Raw genomic sequence first — 22,724 nt, forward strand, 5'->3', positions numbered from 1 at the left:
ACACCATGTTCCCCGTAACAAGCTCTCTCTTGGCTTTTGTGGAACAGACAAAATCTTCCTCACACTCGTGTTGTTCGTCACTTTGTTATGATGAGAGTTTGATGCAGCCTCTGATATTTCTCTCTCAGGTGCCAAGTGTGAGATCGACATAGATGAGTGTGACTCTGCTCCATGCCAGAATGGAGGCCTGTGTAAGGACGGTATGGGGGATTTCCAGTGTCAGTGCAAGCCAGGATTTTTAGGTATGAGAGCTTTTAATGAACTCATAGTTGTTAATATAAAGGTTTAGGGTATAAAGGGCTGTACAGTACAAATTAATGGAAAAAACTGGTCTTGGAGGGCTTGGGAATTGTTCAAAAACAATGGAAAGAAATTACGTACAGGCCACACATTTTATGCAGGTTTAAAAAGTCAGGGTTATTTCACTTGAACAGTCTTGAAACAGACATGTTTCCTTTCCACTATCTTATGTCATTGGTCTCAGGTGAAAACCAAACTATGAACAGCTGTGGCTTTAGCCTGATAAATGTGCCTTTTTGAGTTAGCTGTTGTGGTTTGAAATGGTTTTAATCTCTCTAGTACGTCTCCATCCATAAAAAAAATCATGTGGTAATTTGACTGGACAGAGTTTTCCCATGATAACAACCAAAATCTTCAAAACATGAAACCATGAAATAAAGAGTAGAAAAAAAAAACACTGTTTTAAGCCAACACATATACATATGAAATAAATTGACTCTGAACTTTTGCCCCCGTTCATCTCAGGGTCTCTTTGTGAGGTGGAGGTGAACGAGTGTATTTCCTCCCCCTGTCTGAATGAAGGTGTTTGTGTGGACGAGGTCAACAAGTTCACCTGCAGTTGTGCCGGCGGCTTCACAGGTCGGATAATAAGACTTTCTTACCTTTTCACCAAAAAACATGTGAAAGTGGGTAAACGTTACACTGTATATATTGTCTCTTTCGTAGGATCGCGTTGTGAGCTGGAAATAGACGAGTGTCTTTCCAACCCCTGTCTGAACGGAGGTGTGTGTGAGGACGTGACAGGTGGCTACACCTGTAACTGTGCCGTTGGCTTCTCAGGTGATAGCTGTGAGGTCAACATTGATGAATGTTACAGCGCTCCCTGTCTGAATGGAGGCTCGTGTCTGGATGCTGTTAACAATTTCAGGTAATAAAAACATCAGAAAACCCCCGTTATCAAAAACACATTCAACACATTGTCCCATGATGACGTCTGTGGATGTGCTTCATGATACGTACTGTTTTGTGTACCTGAGAGTGGTAACGGACCGCCTCTCCTCTCCCAGGTGTCAGTGCGTGGAGGGCTACAGGGGCCGGCTGTGTGAGGTGGACGTGGATGAGTGCGATCCTAACCCCTGTGTGAATGGAGCCAGCTGCCTGGACGGTCTGGGGTCCTACACCTGCCGCTGCCTCCCTGGGTTCAACGGAACCAGGTGTGAGACAGGTACTATAGGACAGATGACACATCACCATGGAAACTTTGGAGGAGCAGAAGAGAGATAACTGATAACTTAGTATTGACTTATTATTTTTTCAATGGTTATATTGTATTAATAAAACAACAGCAGAATTAAGAGCTGTAAATCAAAGGAGAAATGTCTCATGAAATAAGTAGCTACTAGAAAATCTAATGAGTACCAAAGCAAGTTAAGTTGATAGATGGTATCTGCAATAATTAGATTATTTAAAAATGACTGTTGTTTTAATTATTTTCCGGTCTCTTTCATCAGAGATGTCCTCGGCCTTCAACCTGGACTTTGAGGTGTCGGGTATCCACGGTTATGTGATGATGGACGGAGTGATGCCGGCACTGACAGAGATCACCTGTACCTTCTGGATGAGGTCATCAGACACCACTAATTATGGCACACCTGTCTCCTACGCTGTGGAGGGCAGCGATAACGCTTTCCTTCTCATAGACTACAATGGGTCAGTGATTTACCTACGGTTAAGACATACTCTGTAGTATGTCATATGGTGCATGTTTAACAGAGTGCATGCTTCAGGATATGTGAATGTGATATATAAAATCCTTTTCTTTGAACCTTTCCATGTGTTTCATGTTTCCCCTTTCCTAAACCCTCCTTTCTTCTGCATTAAATCTTCTGAACGATTTTGTCCTCTTCCCATTGATCCCCCTCCCTACAGGTGGGTGCTGTACGTGAACGGTAAGGAGCGGATCACTGACTGTCCCGCGGTGAACACGGGTCACTGGTACCACATCGGGGTGTCCTGGAGGAGCTGGGATGGCGACTGGAGAATCTACATCAATGGGAAGCCCTCAGACGGAGGCAAAGGCCTGTCAGTCGGCACCACTATCCCAGGTGTAGTGCTATCCTCGACCTGGTTCACTTTCTGCCTTGACAAATGTTTTCAATATCCAGTAATGATTTAATTAATTCAATAGAACAAAGTTGGTCTTCGTTTCTGTTAAAATACATATAAATTTTCATATTTTCTTACAACAATATCCCAGTAGACAAGGGGTACACTTTCTCAGTGAGTAGTAATTAATCTCGGTGCTTTTCCCCGTGTCTTGTAGGTGGTGGGGCCCTGGTATTAGGACAGGACCAGGACCAGAGGGGTGAAGGCTTCAACCCTGTTGAATCCTTTGTTGGATCCATCAGTCAACTCAACATCTGGGATCGTGTTCTCACACCACAGCAGGTACACAGAAAATATCCACTGATGCATTTTTATCTTTAATGAGTGACTCAAGTTTAGCTCAATTTGTTTGAGATATTTTCTCAGTAGCCGTCAAACACATGCAGAATTTTAGATATGTACTCACTGATGTTTCTGTTATTTAAACCAATGTCTATAAAACCAGGTAATTTAAAATGTGTAATATTTATGTGAATTTCAATATGATTATGTGATATGTTGTACTTGTTACTATAGATCAAGGTCCTGTCCAGCAGCTGTCCAGCTTCTCATGTGACCCACAGAGGGAACGTCCTCGCCTGGCCAGACTTTCTCAGTGGGGTGGTGGGCCGAGTCAAAGTAAACCTCAACAGCATTTTCTGTGCAGGTAAGAAATCTATACAAATGTCAGTAATAAAAGGAATGATGAATTTGCATGATGAAAGCTGTTCATTACATATGAGAACAGCGTGCTGTATGCTGCTCCTTGACCACTTGTTGTTAGTCACTAACAATGACAGATGGCTCTTTAAATCTGCCCTGATGTGTGCAACTAAAGTCACAGTGACTCTGACTCCACCATATCTGTTTCTCCAGACTGCCCCAAACTGGAGAATGCAGTGTCCCACCTGCATGCTTCTACAGTGGAGGTGAGCCCCGGGGCTCAGGTCCAGCTGTCCTGCGATCCTGGTTTCTACCTGGTGGGGGAGCCAGTGCTGCAGTGCCAGAATAAAGGAGAGTGGAGCCATCCCCTGCCCAGCTGTGAACGTAATGCACAGACATGATGATTTGATTTGCATTGTAAATCACCAATAATTTGATCTTGCTTTGCCTTTCTGTGGCTGTTTTGAAGCTCTGTCATCTGGATCTTTGGAAAGTGTTTTTCAAAGAACTGTAAATGTAAATAAGCCTCTAGGTTTATTATGTTTTCATCCCTAACTGTTATAATTCTGTGTTTGGACTGGATCAACACAGTTTGGCATTTATCTCCAATCACTGTCAAATATGGTTGTAAATTTCCTCATGGATCTTGATACATAAATACAATACCTTGTGTAAACACAAATGTGTTTGTCAGTTTCTGTGTGAAAAGTTATGGAAACTAATTCAAAAGTTTGGCTTTTTTCAGGCTTTGTTAAAAGTCAAGTCTTGTTTGTAAAACATTAACCTAAATAGGCTTTTCAGGCTCCCACACATGAGTCCTAAGTGATCATTTTAATTTGACAAAACATGCTTCTTTCATTTATTCATTCATTCAGTTATTCATTCAGCTATTTGTCACAAACGCTGCCAAATTAAAAGACAAAATTCCTTTAATTTAATAGAAGTACGACTTCTGTTGTGACTAATGATATAAAAACAATAAAACAGTATTTTTTCCCCTCCAGATGGATAGTAGTATTATTTTTCAGTTTTATATATTAAATTAATAATAGGTAGAAAGCCCTGAGGCCTGTGACCCTGGACAACATCCCTGTGCATGTGTTACAGGTGTGTCCTGTGGACCTCCTCATCCTCTGGAGAACGGCTTGTTTCAGGGGGCAGACTTTCATGCTGGCAGCTCTGTGGTCTATCAGTGTAACGCTGGTTTTTACCTGCTGGGAGACGCCAAGATGCACTGCACCAACAGCGGCAAGTGGGGAGGAAATCCACCGGCCTGTCTCGGTACTTCATAACATCATACTGTACATCTGTTTTCAGTTCAGTGGTATAAATATGGAAAAGAAAACTCCTGTCTGAAAGTTTGACAAAATATCTGTTTTGCATTTCTGCCTGTGCATTTGTCTCTGTGTTTAGATGTGGATGAGTGTGCTCTGGGATCTGACTGTGATGATCACGCCAGCTGTCAGAACACAGACGGCTCCTACACCTGCACCTGTATTCACCCATACAGTGGAGACGGTAAAAACTGCACAGGTAGGAGACCTCACAAGCATTTTAATGTAGATATAGATTTTTTTGCTTTCCTTCTAATAATGCCAATGACAACAGTAATGATGAGGCAATTATAGAGCATTTTTCAAATAGTGAATAATTATAAATGAAAGTCTGTAATGGAAGTAACAAAAAGAACAAGTATTGATTAAAACAAAACGCTTATGTGTGGGTGTATGTGTGTGTTCCCGCCAGAGCCAGTGAAGTGTGAGAACCCTGGGTCTCCAGAGTTCGGTCACAGAAGCGGCAGCAACTTTCTGATGGGCAGTGAGGTTGTGTTCGGCTGCGAGGACGGCTACGAGCTGATCGGCGCGTCACGACTCTACTGCCTGGAGACAGGAAACTGGGATGATCCTGTCCCGTACTGCAGAGGTGAGAGGTTGAGTGGTCGTGTCATGACGCTATGATGACAAACTATATGTTAAGTACCACTTTTTTCCCACATTTCAAGTGACTCATATTCAGAAGGTTTTTGTTTGCCTTAAGTGAAACAGAGTAACATTTTCTTTCAAACTACTTTCCTGAGCCCACTTGCTGAGGAAATTACTGAGTTTTAAAAAATTATATACATTTTATTGTAGTGCAGTTTGTATATGAAAGGTACTATTGGGTAAAGTCTCTGTGATATAACTTTCTCCGAGTATCACCTGTGAGGTTTGATATTTCCTGTTATACATAAAGCTTTTGCTGTCACTATGTAAATAGTGGAGCAGTTTCATAATGGATGACGTGAGACAAAATACACAGATATTGTGTATGCATTCACACTCTAGAGGCAAATAGCACTGACATATATATTTTTGTCCTCCACTGTGCAGCGGGTTGAAAGGCATGATCACCGTAGCATCTCCATCTTGGCTCTAAGCCACATTCTTCCTCATAGAGAATGGGGAACTGACTTACTGAGCACCTGCAGACTGTGCCAATCTGTTGCATTCAGACCACAGTGGTTGTCTCACTCTGTATGTCATCTGAAATACATAAAGAAACTGCAGGATGTTTCATAATGTTCTTTTTTTTTTTACTGCCTCCCTGAGTGTTACAGGCAGAGATAACGGAGGTTAAATAATTTATGTATCAGTGAAGAGCATACTAATGGCTCAACATATGGCTAAAGGATTGAGGTTTTTCTGCTAAGTAGTAGTACACACAAATATAGTTGCGTCATTGTGTGTGAGGTTTAAAAAGGTTCGAGGTGGTGGAGATGTTGCTGGTAAACTCACTGGTGGGAAAGTTTGTGGTCTTAATGTATGTAATCTTTTTGATCAATCCGTGGACGAGGAATCAGGAGAAGTTGAATCAGGGTAAATACTTTAATTCACCAATTTTACACATGAAGATTTACAGTTTACATGATGAGAGGTACTGTACTATTCAGCTTGTGAAGATGAGATCAGGGGAAAGTGTATGGCAGTATTTATGGTGGTAGCCACAGGAGTAGAGCCAACAGGTGGATGATGAAAACTTTCAGTTTCAGTTGTGTCCCTGGACGTCCTGGAAGTCAAAGTGGTGATGGGAAGGAGCTGTGTTGTGCAATAGTAGGTCTGAGAAATAGTGACAGAATGCAATGATATCAAAAGTACAAATTGTGAATGACTGGATTTTGGCAGCATGGAAAAGCAGAAGTGATGGAGAAAATAGAAGAGCAGGAAATATCTGTCATCCACAAAAGCAGAACTTGAACTTGAGGGAACTTGTTTTCTTTATTGATTATTCATACATGGCTCTGAAGGGACCTTTCTAAAGTCTGAAAAAAATAAGCCAGATGATGTCATCAAGTCAGGCTATGGCAGCCTCTGCTGCTTCGGTCTTGGTCTGTCTTTCTTTAAGTAAGTCCTCCAACTTCATGGAAGTGCAATATAAATGAGTGAAGTGCCCCTTTAATTCATTCTCTTCTTCATTCAGTAATGCCTCTCAGTCGTGCCTCTTTAGCTTCTGTCCATTTATATGCTTTTCCTGTGTGTCTCTTTCATCCTATCAGCATAAAATATAATGGGCCATTGATCCCAGAAGAACTCTCTGCCAAAATCTGATTTACATTTCATCAATAACACTCACAGGCGTCTGTAAACTTGTGTCTCCTCGTAGAAATGTTTATTGAGGTTCTTAACTCTGAAGATAAATTAAACTTCACTTGGACTTAGTCAGTTTTAGTTTTCAGTGAAATATTAAACGACTGAAAACAGCAGTTGCTAATCATCTCATTTATGTTGTTAATAGCCCTCTCCTGCCCGACACCAACGGTTCCAGAGAACTCCGCAATGAAGGGAAACAACTTCACCTATGGAAGCAAGGTGACTTTCAGGTATCATTTGCATCCCCTACAACACCATGTTGTCATGTTGACAGTAGGAAATACAAACATTGGCTGTTAAAGCTATAAAAAATTAGTACGTTTAGATCAATACAAGCCAGCCATTTCTTAACAACATCTTTATCTAACCCTCTTTTCATCCACCTCAGCTGTATGAACGGCTTCCTGCCTCAGATCCCGTATGAGTTCCAGTGTCTCACTAGTCTGCGATGGAGCGGGACGCCACCTGTCTGTCACCCAGTGACCTGCGGGAGGCCTCCAAATGTTGAGAACGCTGATTACAACCTTGACACAAACACATACCTGTCCACTGTCAGATACATCTGTGCTGAGGGATACAGGTATGGACAATTTACCGTCAGCTGCACCGTCCACTGTCAATCCTGAAGATGATAGTTGTGAATAATTGATCATTTCATCTATACATTTAATAGCTTTGATTTGTTTTTTTTGATTGTTGAATAGAGTGAAGTTATGATACTAAAGTAACAATAAAATTGCTCAATGTGCTGAAACAAATTACAAAAGTAATTTACAAATGCACAGGAACTAAATGGGACCATAAAAGCACATAACACTGTAAGAGCAACAAACTGTGGAAATGTCAGGAAAATCAGTTTGTCCTCTTAGTTTATTAAATCTGTCCTGTCTAAATAAGTCCTGTCTATTTTCTAAACCTTTGTTAAAATAGATTAGAGTTATAGTCCAAGTGAAGTCTGATTCATGTCGGCACAATGCTGCTGCAACCTGAAGTGACTCTGTATGCTGTCATCAGTTGTGATTTATTTATTTGTTTTCACAAGTTGTCGTCTATAAGTCTCTGTGACTGTATTATTGAGCTGGTGTGAGTGTGTAAGCTAAGTAGTATGTTGGTGCGAAGACCACAGGGCTCCATGGAAGTCGTCTGTGAAGCAACAGGGGAGTGGAGCAGGCCTTTCCCACGCTGTGTGAGCATCCTGTGCAATGAGCCTCCGGCCCTGAGAGACGCCGTGACCATAGGAGAGAACTTTGAACTGGGAAACAAGGTGCACTATGTCTGCAAAGAAGGGTAAATGTGGTTGAAGTCTACTCAGTTATTGTGTTGTCTTGTCAATTGAAAGTGTGAACATGTTAAAACTATGGAATCACTGTATATTCTATGAATGCCTATGAAGATATTTGTCCTCTGCGTTAATCTCCACTTAACTATCTTCATGTGCCATCATGGATTTCACAGTGATGCAGTCTTTAAATATAGTTTAAATTTTTTATCTGCATATTTGATGTACTATTAATAGAATTTCTGCATTAAAATAATTTTCTGATATACAACACCTAAATAAGAATTAAAATTTGCTCCTTTATTGCAAACAGTTACTGTGGAATACAGTCTACCATGCTGGGAACAATCAGCATGTTAGAACATGTGTCACTGACCAATAAAATTTATTGATTTACATTAGTTACTGGAATATTATTAGTGTCTGATATCCTATTATATTTTGCTGCAACTTGTTTTTGCCTTTGCTAATCTCTTTTGGTCTCCTCCATCTGCAGCTACACTCTGATTGGTCCAGAGACGAGAGAATGTCTGTCAAGTGGCCAGTGGAGTGACAGCTCCGCCCAGTGTGTTCCTCGCTCCTGTGGTCCCCCGCCCGCCATCGACCACGCAGAGCCCTATGAGAGCCACCAGCTGTTTGGAGACACTGCTAACTACTACTGCACTGACGGATACACTGCCAGCAACAACTCTAAGATGGTGTGTAATGCTCAGGGTGTGTGGGCGCCTCCTGATGGCATGGAGGCCCCTCGCTGCATCGCAAACTTCTGCCTACGCCCGCCTGAGCTGCCCCATGCAATTTTAGATTCTGTCAACAAACCTAAATATGCCAGCAACACTGAAGTGAGCTATAAATGTGAAGAGGGCTTCATGCTCAACACCACAGCCACTCTGAGATGTCTAATGGGAGGAGAGTGGGAGCCTTCACCGTATAATATCGGCTGTGTGCCGGTGAGGTGCTCCAAGCCTGAGAGCATTGATCGTGGATATGTGATTGCAACAAACTACAGTTTTGGGGCTGTGGTGGCGTACGGCTGCGATAAAGGCTTCCTGATCCGAGGGGAGAAGAGGAGGACCTGCAAGGCCAATGGAGAGTGGGGAGGAGCTCTGCCTACCTGCGTACCTGTGTCCTGCTCCTCCCCTCCTTCACTCAAGAACGGACACTTCCAGGTTAGCCACAATCACCAGAATGAATACACATTTCAAATTAATAACAAAACAAAAGGGGAAAAAACGTCTTTGTTTTTACAGCGATACCATCTAACCACGTTCTTCCGTGTTCTACATGTGAAGAGTTTTGTCTGATGTAATGGTTGCTGTTGATGTCATTGCATTGAACATAATTTTAGATATTTTAATGCCTGATTTTGCATATATTTGCCATATAGAGATATATAAATATATATATTTAAATTGAGTAATTCTGATTAAATACTAAGTGAGCATAACCAAGAGAGTCTTTCAGTCAGGGCACAGCAGATCAGCAGAACCCACCAAATGTGCAGTTTGTCTGCAGTTCAACGTACTGTTTGTCAACATATATGGAGAATTCATTTTCGAATGGTAAATTAACTATTAATAAATATTTACTTTGGCATGAATTGAGTCACTCTTTCAAGGAAATTCCTTAGGAATTCAACGACTGTTGATAAACTAATACAGTATGTTTAAATGATAAATCTCTCTGTTTATCCGCCTACAGGTCAGACTTCGATACACCTTCAACAGCAAGGTGACATATATCTGTAACGCAGGCTACAGACTGGTTGGTCGTCCAGATCGATTTTGCCAAGCCAACCGCCAGTGGTCCAACAACGACCCTCCCACCTGTGTCCTTTTGACCTGTGACCCTCCTCCCAACATCGCCCACGGACATTACAGGGGCTCTGAGTTCCAGGTGGGTCAAAAAGTGGAGTATGTCTGTGATGAGGGTTACGAGCTAGCCGGGGATGCGGTCTGGACCTGTCTGAAGTTCGGACGGTGGGATAAGACGAGGCGCCCACGCTGCTCACCGGTGCAGTGTCCAGAGCCGCCGCTGGAGGAGAACCACCTGGTCCTGAAGGGCATGGACTCTGAATCTGGGACAGTGGAATTATCCTGCGAAGATGGCTACGTCCTCGAGGGTGCTCGGTTCCTCCGTTGCACCCCATCCCAGGAGTGGAACGACACCTTCCCGTTGTGTAAGCAGGTGTTTTGTGGCCCACTTCCTCAAGTGTCATTCAGCGGTCCTTCCTTGTCCTCTCCCCCGTTCCCTTACGGCTCAGCGGTGACCTACACATGCATAGACGGCTTCACTTTAAGAAAAGAGGACTCTGTGTCCTGTCTAGCCAGCGGGCAGTGGAGCAGTCCTCACCCAGAGTGTATCCCAGTTGAATGCCCTCAGCCTGTGGAGATTTCTAATGGTATAGTTGACGTCCAGGGTCTGATGTACCTCAGCAAAGCACTGTACAGTTGTAGGACTGGATATAATTTAGTTGGCAACTCCACTGTCCTCTGTGGAGAAAAGGGACTTTGGATTGGAGGGGTCCCCTCTTGCCGCCCAATTGAATGTTCCATTCCTAATCAGATAGTCAATGGAAAAGTGGTTTATACAAAACTCCAGTTTGGTCATAGTGCCACCTACTCCTGCCGTCGTGGTTACCGCCTCCAAGGCCCAGAGACTCTGAAGTGCCTGGCCAGTGGGGAATGGGACGTTGAGCAACCGGCGTGTGTGCAGATATCTTGCACCCCACCTCAACCCATTGAGAACGGCTTCGTCGAGGGTCAGGATCACAGTTTTGGTGTCACTATTTTCTACAGCTGCTTCCCTGGCTTCCAGCTAATGGGTCAGGACCATCTGACCTGTGAGGAGTTCGGCTGGTCAAGCTCTGTTCCCGTCTGCGTGGCGTCAGACTGCGGCCTGCCTCCTCACATTGACTTTGGGGAGTATGTTAGGGTGACAGAGCAGACTTCTAAAGACACTGGAACATTAGCCTCACCTAAAGACTTGAGCTTCCTTCATGGGACATTGATTGAATACCGTTGCCACAAAGGTTACGACCTGACAAGCCCCACCAGGTTGGTGTGTCAGGAGGACGGAGGCTGGAATGGGACGGCCCCGTCTTGTGTCCCGGCAGAGTGTGAAACACCGCCCAGTCCGGAGCACGGCTGGGTGAATGTGACTGATACCGCCCTCGGCAGTATGGTCAAGTATACTTGTGAGGAAGGTTATGAGATTAAGGGCGAGGCTGTGAGGCAGTGTGTGTCAGGTCGACTGTGGACTAATGACGCCCCCATTTGTCAGCCGGTTTCCTGTGGCAACCCAGGAGCTATCGCTAATGGCACTGCTCATGGGGGCGCTTTTGTGTATCCTGAGGTTCTTCACTATGAGTGTAGCCCTGGGTTTGTCCTCAGAGGTAGTGAAACTATCGCCTGCCAGAGAGATGGAAAGTGGAACAGACAGAAGCCGCACTGTGAGCCTCTGTCTTGTGGCCCTCCTAAAGTCCCCAGTGATATTACTGTCAAAGGAGAGGAGTACACTTATAATAATGAGGTAGAACTGAGCTGCCAGCCTGGCTTCCTCTTACAAGGGAAATCTGTCAGCGTTTGTAAGGCTGATGGCACCTGGAGCCATGAGTCTCCCACCTGTGTACCTGCCCGCTGTGGGAAACCCTCACCAATACCCAATGGGCGTGTGCTGGGATCAGAGTTTGGCTTCAACAGCAAGGTAAAGTATGAATGTGATGAAGGATACACACTTAACGGAGACTCCACACGTGTTTGTCAGTCAGACGCACTCTGGGACAAACCAGCACCTCACTGTGATATCATCAGTTGTGATCCCCCCGAGGACATCAGCCACGGCTTCCTGAATGGCTCCAGCTTCAACTACGATGATGTGGTAGAGTACGTCTGCTTCGATGGTTACGAGGTAGTTGGGGATCCCGTCCTGCGATGCTCTGCTCAAGGCTTCTGGGTGGGAACCGTGCCCCAGTGCCGGCCCTGCCTCTGTGCCCTCCCTGTGCTGAAATTCGGGGTGGTTCTCGGGCGAGACCGCGCCTGCGGGGACCGAGTGCATTTCCAGTGTGATGACGGCTACAAGCTGCTGGGTCCCTCTCAGGCGGTGTGTGAGAAGGGAGGGGTGTGGAGCCCTGGGGTACCTGTGTGTGGCCGGGGGAGGTGCAGTGTCGCTCCGCCTACAGTTGCTAATGCTGTTCTGCAGGGCGGCAGTGCCACCTTCCCAGACACAGTTATATACAGGTGTCGGCCTGGCTACCAGCCAAGGGGGTACCCACCCCTCTCCTGTGGAAGAGACGGCAGATGGGGGGAACCCAGGATCAGCTGTGAGCCTGTGAATTGTGGAAGACCTCCAGCTGTAGCCCACGCTCAGGTGGTGGGAGACACTTTCACCTTCCCAAAACAAATCACATACAGGTAAATACTGAAATTATTCCTTTAATTTTATTTGAGTTGAAACTTTATTTTTCTGGCATTTCTGATAGACATTATCTGCCACATTGTCTTTTGCATTGTTAGTTACACACGTGTCTTTGTCAATTCTCTTTGCAACAAACAAATCCCAGTAAGTGTGTGTGATCAGGTGAATAGGCTATTATCTATAAACTTGTCGTATATCACCTGACCTCCAGCATGTTTTTTAGGAACTCATATGTCTGATAGCCCTTATTTCTGTATCAAAATCATTTCTACCATAAGTAGACATGTTTGTTTACATGTTGTATTCTTTTTTTAAAGACTAAATGCTTTGTGGTGGACAATAAAGTTTTTCTGAAGCTGTTTTTCTCATGTATGTCCCTCATTTTGTTTTCTTCCCTGTCATGTGTTTCCCCCCTTGCTCTCCAGGTGTGAGGATGGGTATGAAATAGCCACACAGACAGATTCTCTCTCCTGCCAGAGTGATAGCACATGGTCCAAACACAGCATTCGGTGCCGCCCCACCCCCTGCCTGCTGCCCACCAACTTCTCCGTCCCCCATCTGGTAATCACTGGGAAAGAGCTCACTCCTGTTGGGGGCACCATCACGCTCTCCTGCCCTCCTGGCTTCTACCTGCAGGGGTCAGCACTAGCTGAGTGTCAGGTAGGAAACATGTTGGTGAATGATTTGTCCAAGTCTCTTAGATTATTAATCTTTATGAAAGTAGCTGGTTAAATAACAAAACAGGAGGTTTCCTGGTCACTATATGCAAAGAGGATGTTCTGACCTGCTTTTTTTTTTTTTAAGTAATTTAGCTTTTTTGACACTTAATTAAAATATTGTGCGTCATCACTTTGATCCAAAAAGTAGACCTTGTGGTTTTGCAATACTTTTCTTATCTAAAGTGGCAACACTTTGCTTATCTCTCCCTTCTTTTCCGCTAAACATGTCAATAAGAAACCATGAATAATGTAGCATTTTCCGCTCCTGTCTTTTGTGGTATGTGATAAGCTGGGTGGAAGCTGGACTCCAAGCATCTTGACAGTTTCCTGCGAGCTGGTGGTGTGTGAGAAACCCCCTCCTCTTCATCACGGTGTGACTGAGGGGGACAGCTACAACTATGGAGACTTTGTCATGTACTCATGCCTCCCTGGCTTTAACATGAAGGTATTTCTCACCAGGCCACATTTTCTTCAGCTGCTGACATTACAAAAACAGGTCTCATAAATGACATCACCATAAAATAGCAAACAAACAACTTCACAATGACAAGCTAAAAACACAGCTGTACTGGAAAACCAAACCTAATACAAAATTGTGGATGATACAAAACATTCATCTTTTTGTGTGTAACTGAGTTCAGGGTTTAACCTTCACAAATGTACCTTTTTCCAGGTTTTCTTGATCCCTATAAGATGTAATTGGTATCTGACAGTGCCTTCAAAATCTCAGTCTCAGCCACTCATTTCCTGTAATACAGCAGGGGGCTTCCCCTCCCCTCCTGCACTCTGTTTTTTAAACAACAGTCTGTCCACACTGAGCTAATGGCTAAGAATCAGATTACAGAAAGTCACATGATTTCTCCTCAGCAATCAATAGGAGTGTGTTGCAACTGAGCAAACAGAAGGAGCTGAGTCACTGATACACTGATACCCGCTGCTGAACTAACTTCCTTAATTTGTATGTTTGAAACAATGAGCGCCTTTTAATCCACTGAAGACACACAAAGAGTGCATTGCTGCATTTAGAAATGAAATCCATGAATCCTAATTGTCTCATACTTATACAGCTCACACTTTGCTGTGTCAAGGTTGTCTGCTATACTTTGCAGCTTTACACTGTTCTCTTTGTTGCAGGGAGACTCTATCCAGACCTGCCAGGGAGACAGAACATGGAGTGGCACCCAGCCAGTGTGTGTTGGTAGGTTTGTGTTCATATGAGACAGACCAGGGCGTGTCTGTAACAACATCAAATAGTTCATCCTAGTGTGTTGTCAGTGCTATTCTTAGAAATACAGGTGGGAAACACACCTTAAGATTAAGGAAACTTTTTTTAGTCATGACAGTGCAGTCACAATCAACACAGAATGAATGACCGAGTAAATAAAGAGGACAACGCCACCACTGACACCCTTCAAGAACACAAATCTTCATGTGATCCTATTCCATAACAAAAGCAGACATTGGTCAGGAATTATTTGCCTCCCTGCGGTTCTGCAGAAGAGGATATGAAAAGGGAAAATACTAAATTTGGATGTGACTGTGAATGGAGAAATGTTGGCAACAACAACTCTCCAGAGAGAGCTGCAGGTGTGAAAAGAACTTCAGTCGAGCTGTAGCTCTGGATTATAAAATAATTTTCACTGTTTGCTGTTTTTGGACAGTTTTAGTGAAAATCAGTCAATTTTAACAAATAATCTCAAAGCAAAGTGAATAGAAATTATATTGTACGGAGGGTATAACCTAGAGTTCCTCATGATGTTACCTGTTACATTATGTACATTATATACATTCCAACCCCACCTTTGAAACTTCGGTCATGCTTGTTTATTTTCTCCTCAGCACAGTCCTGTGGGCCTCCTCCCACAGTAAAAAATGCACTGGTCCAGATGACAGGAGAGACTTACCAACACAATGCAAGTTATGTATGTAATCTTGGGCTGCAGCTGGTCGGCTCTAAGACTCTCATCTGTCAGGCCAACGGCACATGGAGCCTTCCCGCTCCTACATGTGAAGGTATGAAGGGCGGTTAGTAAGCACTTTGGGTAAATAGAGGGATTGTTAAGTAGCTACACAGAATAATTCATCTTTACAATTGTTTCTCATGTCAGGGGTCAGAGGCTGCGACAGCCCGAAACAGATGCTGCACGGCAAAGTGCAGGAGCACAACCTGAACACTGGGCGCGCTGTGGAGTTTCAGTGTGATAAAGGCTACAACCTGGTGGGAGATCGTCTGGTGGTGTGCATGGGGGGCAACGCCTGGAGCTCCACTTTCCCCACCTGCCAGCGTGAGAAACTTTGCCACACGCGCACACGCACACGCACACACAAACAAACACACAGTTACATGGAAACATGCAGGCCAAACAAGTTTAACTGATGGGATATGATGAATGATAGCCACTGTCTCACTTAGTTTCTCTTCCTGTTTGTCCTAACGACATGATCACAGTTACAGTCTCACAAACTCACTCCTGTGCATGTGGAAACAATGCAAGTCAACACCCTACACAAAATTCATCACTCAGTTTCATAATCTGTTTCACAGTGTAGACTGTGACAAGAGGTCAGTGAATCAAGAGTTCCTCTCACTTGTCAAAATGAAACAAAATTTAAAATAGTCATATGGGAAACTTACATGTGGCAAAGAACCGTAGGAATTCATCTCTGTGAGCTCAAAGTGAAAAAGGACACTACAAAATTCAAACATGCTAAGAATAAAACCATATGCATAAGAATATTTAAGAATATACAGAGATAAGATTAAAATGAAAATAAAGATTTTCAAAGACAACAAACCAATTATTCAACAAAAAAATCTTAGTTGGTTGAATCCCTAATGCAAATATACTTTGGGAATATAAAGTACATTTCTTTGTATGCAAAGCATATCAAGTGTAAACATGTTGTTCAGAACATGGTGTTCAGTGTAATATAACTGAATATGATCCCTGCAATCAATCCAGTCTTTGTGAAACCTGTGGCCGTGTCACAGACAGACAGAGTCTGTGGTATTGTACAGCACCTGTGATGGTGTCATATTGGATTACATTACACAATGAAAAATGTCTTCAATATTTATCTATCCCTATTTACATATGTGGAAACAAGAGTATCATCAAGTACAGGCTACCTACTGTATATTATTGTAACACAAACTTTAGTAAAAACTAAAATCTAAAACTTTAATTTTTGTTACCATAGGTGTAATACAGTTTTCATTTAAAATACAGAAATATACTTATTACCGTCTAAACTTCCTTATATGTGTGTGTTTTCAAACATAGCCTCATGTCATGACACCAGCCATGTTAGATTTTACATATTAAAAATATAAAATATGTACTTTTGTGTTGCTCACAGACACAGTCTATCAACTCGATGAAGATTAGTCAAAAATAAATCCATCATTTCTGTCCCTGACAGCTAAGTCCTGTCCGGCTCCTCCAGGCTGGAGGGGGGGCGGTAGCGGGAACGGATCCCAGCAGGAGTTTCCTATCGGTCAGTCAGTGCGTGTCGCCTGCCCCAAAGGTCAGCAGGTAAAAGGCAGCGGCACCATCACCTGCAGGCCAGACCAGACCTGGAGCCCCATCAGCTCTGTGTGTGAAAGTAGGTACAATTTGCAGGCTGTAAGTTCTATTTATCCAGTTGGGGAAAATATTGCACATTGTGCGAGCCTTCAATTTATATCACAATACTTTGACAGAACAGGAGGCATTCGTTTGATCCCTCCTTTCAAAACAAGACTTACCAAGCTTGTTTTGCTTGTTTTGAAGCTCACCAAGTTAATCAGTTATAAGTTGAAATCCATCAATAATAAAAGCTGTCTGATATATTGTACTAGCAGACCACTATTATTGTCTGGTTATGACAAATATATCAGTATTGCTGTCTGTGTTGGGAGATGCAAATATAGATTTCTGTACATAAACATTTCATAGATTGTACTTCTATTTTATTGTACCTTCATATTGACCTCCATTCTTATTAATTCAAGTTTTAAGTAATTTTATTATATTTGTGAATGAAGTCTACTTTTCAAAAATGAATTATCTTTTCTTTATTGATATAATATTTGCCTTGTTTATGGTTCTGTAAAATACCCTGCCTCTCTTTTTTTCCTAACCATATTTTATGATTATTGTTTGTGTAAAAATCAGTATCATCTCATGTATGACTATTAGATATTTTTCAGACAAAGTTAATTTGTTATATATTCGGGAAATCGACAGTTCATCAACATTTCACACCTCTGCATGCTCCCCTCGTCTTGTGCAAGTGCTGCTCCACACTTGCATGGCTGTTGGCTTAAATCTACCTGTTATCTCAAGTACCGTTTCTCTCTGTTGTCGTCTGTCTCTCGCTAGTCTTTTATCAAAACAAATGAGGCTGCTTCAAACACTGTCCTGTACGCTGGACTAATTATGGGCATCTCTGCGGCTTCTATGGCAACCTTTGTCAGATAATCCTCTGATCTTTCTTAGGCACAGTTGTCCTGAATATGCAACACAATGGTGGTTATGTTACTATAGCTCATTGTTTGTATTTGCATGGAGTCTATTCTCCTATATGCATGCGTACCATAATCCTTTTAGTCCTGTTTTTGTCACAGACAATGTTTAAGTGAAGCCACACAGCTGAACTATGTGACACATTTGCATGAAATTCTCTGTCTGCCAGGGTAATGAGGGATACAGAAAACACATTTGATTTCATTTAATCAACACAGTTTTCTCTCTCTGCAGTGCACAATTACATAGTTGTATCTTATAAGTACATACAGGGGGTAGACAAAATAGCAGAAAAACCTACAATACAATATATTAGTTCTGCAGAAAATGAGTGAGGTTAATGTAGATGGTTTTTTTGTTGATGCTCACAGAGGTTCAGTTTGGCCACTTTTAAGATTGTTATTATTCGGTGTATTGTGCATGAGTGGCAAACACTCATTTGCTAAGAAGGAAAGAGCAAATGACGACATACTGAACAAAGAAAACTCAAACTCAGAGCTGAGTTCACCTCTGACACCTCTGACAATCTCAAACAATTTGACATAATGAGCTTCTGTTGTACAGTATTGTAAGGTGTCTCTTTTATTTCGTCCGCTCCCTGTAGGCTTAGCACCTTTTCAACTTTGCTTTTACAGGAGATTAAAATGTTTTTCAGCTGTTTAGGCCATTTAGTAAAAAAACATGTTGTGAGTGTAAGAACAAAGACATGGTTAAGACAGCAGCAGCCTTTTCAAAAAAACACTAAGTAGTCTAGTGAGTAACTCGTGGGTCGTTCCATCTGGGCTGTTGTACAGGGGTGTCCTGTGGCCCCCCTCTCCATGTGGCCAATGGGGTGGTGCGGGGGGCGGTGTTCCAGTTCGGGGACGTGGCGGTGTACTCGTGTTTTGGCGGATACACCATGGAGGGCGTTGGAAGGAGCAGGTGTCTGGAGAACGGCACCTGGACGCCACCTCCCACATGCAGAGGTAGAGAGAACACAGAGGGGACTCTGCCCTTTTCCCAGGACACTTCTGCTTCAGCTGACTGTCCCTTTCGCTCATGACACCGCGCTGCTTCTCAGCTTTTTAATTCTTTCCTGGACTCCTACTGCTGCTTTGTTCTGTGGAGGATATTAACTTTTCTGTGTTGAAAAAGGGCAGCTTCACCACAGAAGCTCCTCCCTACTGCTGTACTGTTACCGACACCTCTTTCTGTGATCTCTTGGATCTTATGAGTCATGAGTCACTCATGACTCATTTACATGAGTATGTTCTGTAGCCTGGATCCAGTCCCATTAAAGAAACAAATCCATCCTTAGACATGTTGAAACATTTGGTCATGTGCTTTACATTTCAGGCAGAATTGCACTGCCTAGTGGTGTCTTTTTTTGTTGTTGTCATTTTTGTGAATGGTTGGATAAAACTATACTTTCTGGCATCATGTCAAGATTTTTCTAGTGCACCTACAATATAATATAACACAGTTCACAATCTATAACATCCATAGTTGTGGATTTGGTGTACAGCCCTCAGTTGTAAAAGTGGAGGTGGAGCTTCATTCTTGACTTTTTATTACAGAGAGAAAACCGGAGGTCAAGTCCAAGATATGTTTGATTTATACTTTGTCCTGAAAGAGAAAATTCACAATCATCACAAGCCAGAACGAACACACAACAACACACACACATAAACTGTAAACTGGATAATCACCAAGGTGCAGAGAAAAGTGCTGTCACTTGCACAGGAAACAGACATGACAACATCCATAGTCTGCTTCCCTACATATCTGTCGACACTCACCCATCTGTGGTTAAAACATTGACTCCTCTTCTGAAAAAGGCCATTCATGAAAATCATTCATTCATGAAATATGTGGGAAGGTGACGGGGAAAATGGTTCAAAAGGGGAAAAAAAGTATCAGACTTTATCATAGAAATGCTATTTATCTATTAAGATAATGATAATGTTTAACAGTGTTGGAATATCAAAAGCTTTCTTTTGATCGGAGCTCGCATTTCTTTGTGTTTTGTCAATCAGGTGACCAATTAGAAAATACGGTTGATCAAACTGGCACAGCTGACTTCAGAGTTGTTCTTTTAAATTATATTCCAAATAGACCATTGACATGTTGTCCTCTGACAAAAATGTATGTGTTAGTGTGTTTAAAATAACAAATCAGAGGATCGAATCTCTTGTGTTGCTTTGCCACACTTTTAAAGAAACAGAGAAAGCACCACTGATCCCATGCAACATGAAATTCAAATGGCCACTCACATGTTTTGCATATGACAATAAGGGCTGGATCCAAGCTAGCCTTTCTCTAACGGCTGCTGAGTTTCATACAGAAGTACGCAAACACACACACTCGGGGCGTCTCTGTTGATGATGAGTTTTTCTACAGAGGACTTTAATCTGCAGCGTGTGAATGCTGTTTTTGTTCTGTTGCATGAGGTTGCATGGTCAAGAGTAGCACCAGAGGCTGTGACCATAGAAATAACAGAAATTACTTGAAAACCCAATTCCAGTGAAAGGGGACTGAGTCTGTTCAGTATGTTGCTCTATTCTGTATGAGTCTCTTTCCACATGTAGGATATATGCTGTGCACGTGTGTGTTTCAAGCAGGATTCCTCTTATCTTAATCTCTGATATGTTGTTGTCTGTGTGCGTGCGTGTGTGTGTGTGTCTATGTGTGCGTGCGTACATTTCCCTTAGCTGTGTGTTGGCTGCAGTGTCAGAACGGAGGTGTGTGTCAGCGGCCCAACACTTGCTCCTGCCCCGAGGGCTGGATGGGCCGACTGTGTGAGGAGCGTAAGTATTTAATCATGATATATTGTTCAGTAAACTCTGTGGACACACAGTTAATACCAACAACATGACCCCAAGTGTTTTACAACACAAACTCAAACACTCATTAATTCAGCAATCCAGCCAGCTTGTGAAACAGATTTTAGCAGACAATGGTGCACAAAGAGTTTCAGGTATTTGTTTTGTGTTTAGTCATCACGTAAGTTAAAGGAGCAATAACTCAATAACAACCAAATATCACACAAGAATGGAACCTGCTGTTGCTCTCAAATTGATTGAAAGGCCTTTAAATAGATTAATTTACAAAGGTCAACACCTACTGTGGCTTCAGTAAGTAGTCAGACCCCTTCACTTGTTGCAGACTTTATTGTGTTGTAGATTTAATTGTAAATTAATATTATCATAAATGTGAGATTTCAGTTTTAGATTTTTAACACATTTGAGAAGTTCTCAAAACATGTTTTCTCTTTGTTATTATTGGTTATTGAGTGTACATTGATTGGCAATTTTATCCATTTAGAATTAAATCCACAACACAGTAAAGTGTGCAACAAGTGAAGGGGTCTGACTACTTACTGAAGCATCTGTAAATATAAGTCAAAGGTTTTTATTTATGCTAGCAGCACAGCTATAGGGATGGTGCTATTGGTCAGTACACCACTTTGGTCCAGAAATATCTCACCACCTATTAGATGTATTGTCATGAAATGTGCAGACATCAACTATTCCAGTACTTTGGTTTTTGACTAAATATTTACAAAACTAATGACATTCCCATCAGCCTTAGCTGCACTTTGAGTTTAAAGCTTATCATTGAATGTTAGCAATGCTAACATACTAAACTAATATAGTGAACAATGTAAACATTCTACCTGCTTAACATCAGCATGTCAGCATTGTCATTGTGAATATGTTAGCATGCTGACATTAGCATTTAGCTCTAAGCACAGCTGTGCCTGAGCACAGCCTCACACAGCTGCTAGCATGAGTTAAACCTACTGCAGTGGGGCCCAAGTCAACAGTGTTAAATATATTTTAATAAAACACTTGAAGTGATAAACATTTATTTTTAAAGTGGCATAAAACTTTTACACATTATTGTGGTGAAGTTTTGCTGCTTTCCTGTGTTTTATATTATTGTTAATTGAATAAATAAGCAGTTTTAAGGCGTCATGTGTAAGGCGACGTTGGGCTCTGGGAAATTACAATGAACATTTTTTATATAGTTCTCTGATATTTTATACACTAAACAGTTAATAACAATTAGTCATTTATTTCTCTACTGTACATTATTGTTCTTTACATTTACATTTGCAAAAAAAAACAACTTGGGCTTGGCTGTTAAAATACAAGCAGTGGAGAGGCTCTTCTCTTTCTTCATCAGGACAATAACATGCATAACTCAAGCCTGCAGTCACAAATGGTTTCAAATGTCAACACTGGGATCAACTGTTTAGGATACCAACAGAGAGAGGTGGGATTGATGACCTTAAATCCCTTCCTGTTTCCACTCATCTCTCCCGTCTCTTCTTTAATAACAGCTATCTGCATCCTGCCGTGCCTGAATGGAGGCCGTTGCGTGGCACCCTACCAGTGCGAGTGTCCCACCGGGTGGACGGGCACACGCTGTCACAGTGGTGAGTTCATGTGTGAGTCAGTGATGCTTTCACATGTTTATGCTGGTACATATGTGAGTAAACCTGTACACCTACTGTGTGCATTGATAGCTCAGTGACGTATGATGGGAGTGCATGTAGAGAGTGAGGCCTCACGTAACAGGATTCCCTGCACGTCAGCATCATAATAACCCTCATGGCACTGACTCAGGAGGGCGGTGATGCCACAGCTTTTTTCCTTCAATTAATGTATTTGATTATTTATTTATTTATTTATTATTAATTAATAGCGTATAACTTATTTATGACCTACCTGCCGCTGACTGATGACTGACATATAAGATGATGTCTTCTATAATATTCTTACTAAAATTGATATACTTTCCTTTATGGTTCAAGTCAACTATGCTTATAAGCTATCTCAGTAACTTCAATTGTATGTTGGACAGTTTTATTTATACTGGGAATCAGCAGAACTTAAAAAAACTAACATTTATAATTAAATAAAGTGGACCTTTTCCACCTTCCCATTGCATTAGCAGATAGAAGATTAGTCAATCAGTCTGGAATCTATGTTGTCTTAAATGGTTGATAATGAAAAAATATTATTTAGACAAAATAGATATTTTTATAATTTCTCCATTGCCCACAGTTCAGTAACAGCAGTATGACTGTTTGTAGAATAGTTGTTTCCCACCTGATCATAAAAGACACAGCACATTTCCTCAT

The 22,724-nt window shown here is 42.2% G+C and overlaps 1 protein-coding gene across 2 annotated transcripts in view; it reads left to right on the plus strand.

Moving 5' to 3' along the window:
• The window catches only part of svep1 (sushi, von Willebrand factor type A, EGF and pentraxin domain containing 1), a 90,918-nt gene that overhangs the window by 65,837 nt on the left and 2,357 nt on the right, over positions 1-22,724 (plus strand). Inside the window, exons 22-47 of one of the 2 annotated variants that reach the window (XM_022764181.1) lie at positions 129-242; positions 766-879; positions 967-1,168; positions 1,308-1,465; positions 1,752-1,950; positions 2,170-2,345; positions 2,564-2,688; positions 2,923-3,052; positions 3,262-3,432; positions 4,156-4,329; positions 4,462-4,581; positions 4,795-4,971; positions 6,820-6,904; positions 7,063-7,254; positions 7,794-7,961; positions 8,450-9,122; positions 9,655-12,365; positions 12,795-13,029; positions 13,378-13,533; positions 14,223-14,286; positions 14,928-15,101; positions 15,197-15,373; positions 16,512-16,694; positions 18,391-18,561; positions 20,287-20,382; positions 21,921-22,016. In XM_022764181.1, the coding sequence (XP_022619902.1) occupies positions 129-242; positions 766-879; positions 967-1,168; positions 1,308-1,465; positions 1,752-1,950; positions 2,170-2,345; positions 2,564-2,688; positions 2,923-3,052; positions 3,262-3,432; positions 4,156-4,329; positions 4,462-4,581; positions 4,795-4,971; positions 6,820-6,904; positions 7,063-7,254; positions 7,794-7,961; positions 8,450-9,122; positions 9,655-12,365; positions 12,795-13,029; positions 13,378-13,533; positions 14,223-14,286; positions 14,928-15,101; positions 15,197-15,373; positions 16,512-16,694; positions 18,391-18,561; positions 20,287-20,382; positions 21,921-22,016 (7,041 nt within the window). The remainder of the gene's footprint in view (positions 1-128; positions 243-765; positions 880-966; positions 1,169-1,307; positions 1,466-1,751; positions 1,951-2,169; positions 2,346-2,563; positions 2,689-2,922; positions 3,053-3,261; positions 3,433-4,155; positions 4,330-4,461; positions 4,582-4,794; positions 4,972-6,819; positions 6,905-7,062; positions 7,255-7,793; positions 7,962-8,449; positions 9,123-9,654; positions 12,366-12,794; positions 13,030-13,377; positions 13,534-14,222; positions 14,287-14,927; positions 15,102-15,196; positions 15,374-16,511; positions 16,695-18,390; positions 18,562-20,286; positions 20,383-21,920; positions 22,017-22,724) is intronic. The other variant, XM_022764182.1, reaches the window with a different exon arrangement.

Source organism: Seriola dumerili, unplaced genomic scaffold (genome assembly GCF_002260705.1).
Source record: "Seriola dumerili isolate Sdu_G_001 unplaced genomic scaffold, Sdu_1.0 BDQW01000531.1, whole genome shotgun sequence".
NCBI classification, from domain to species: domain Eukaryota; kingdom Metazoa; phylum Chordata; class Actinopteri; order Carangiformes; family Carangidae; genus Seriola; species Seriola dumerili.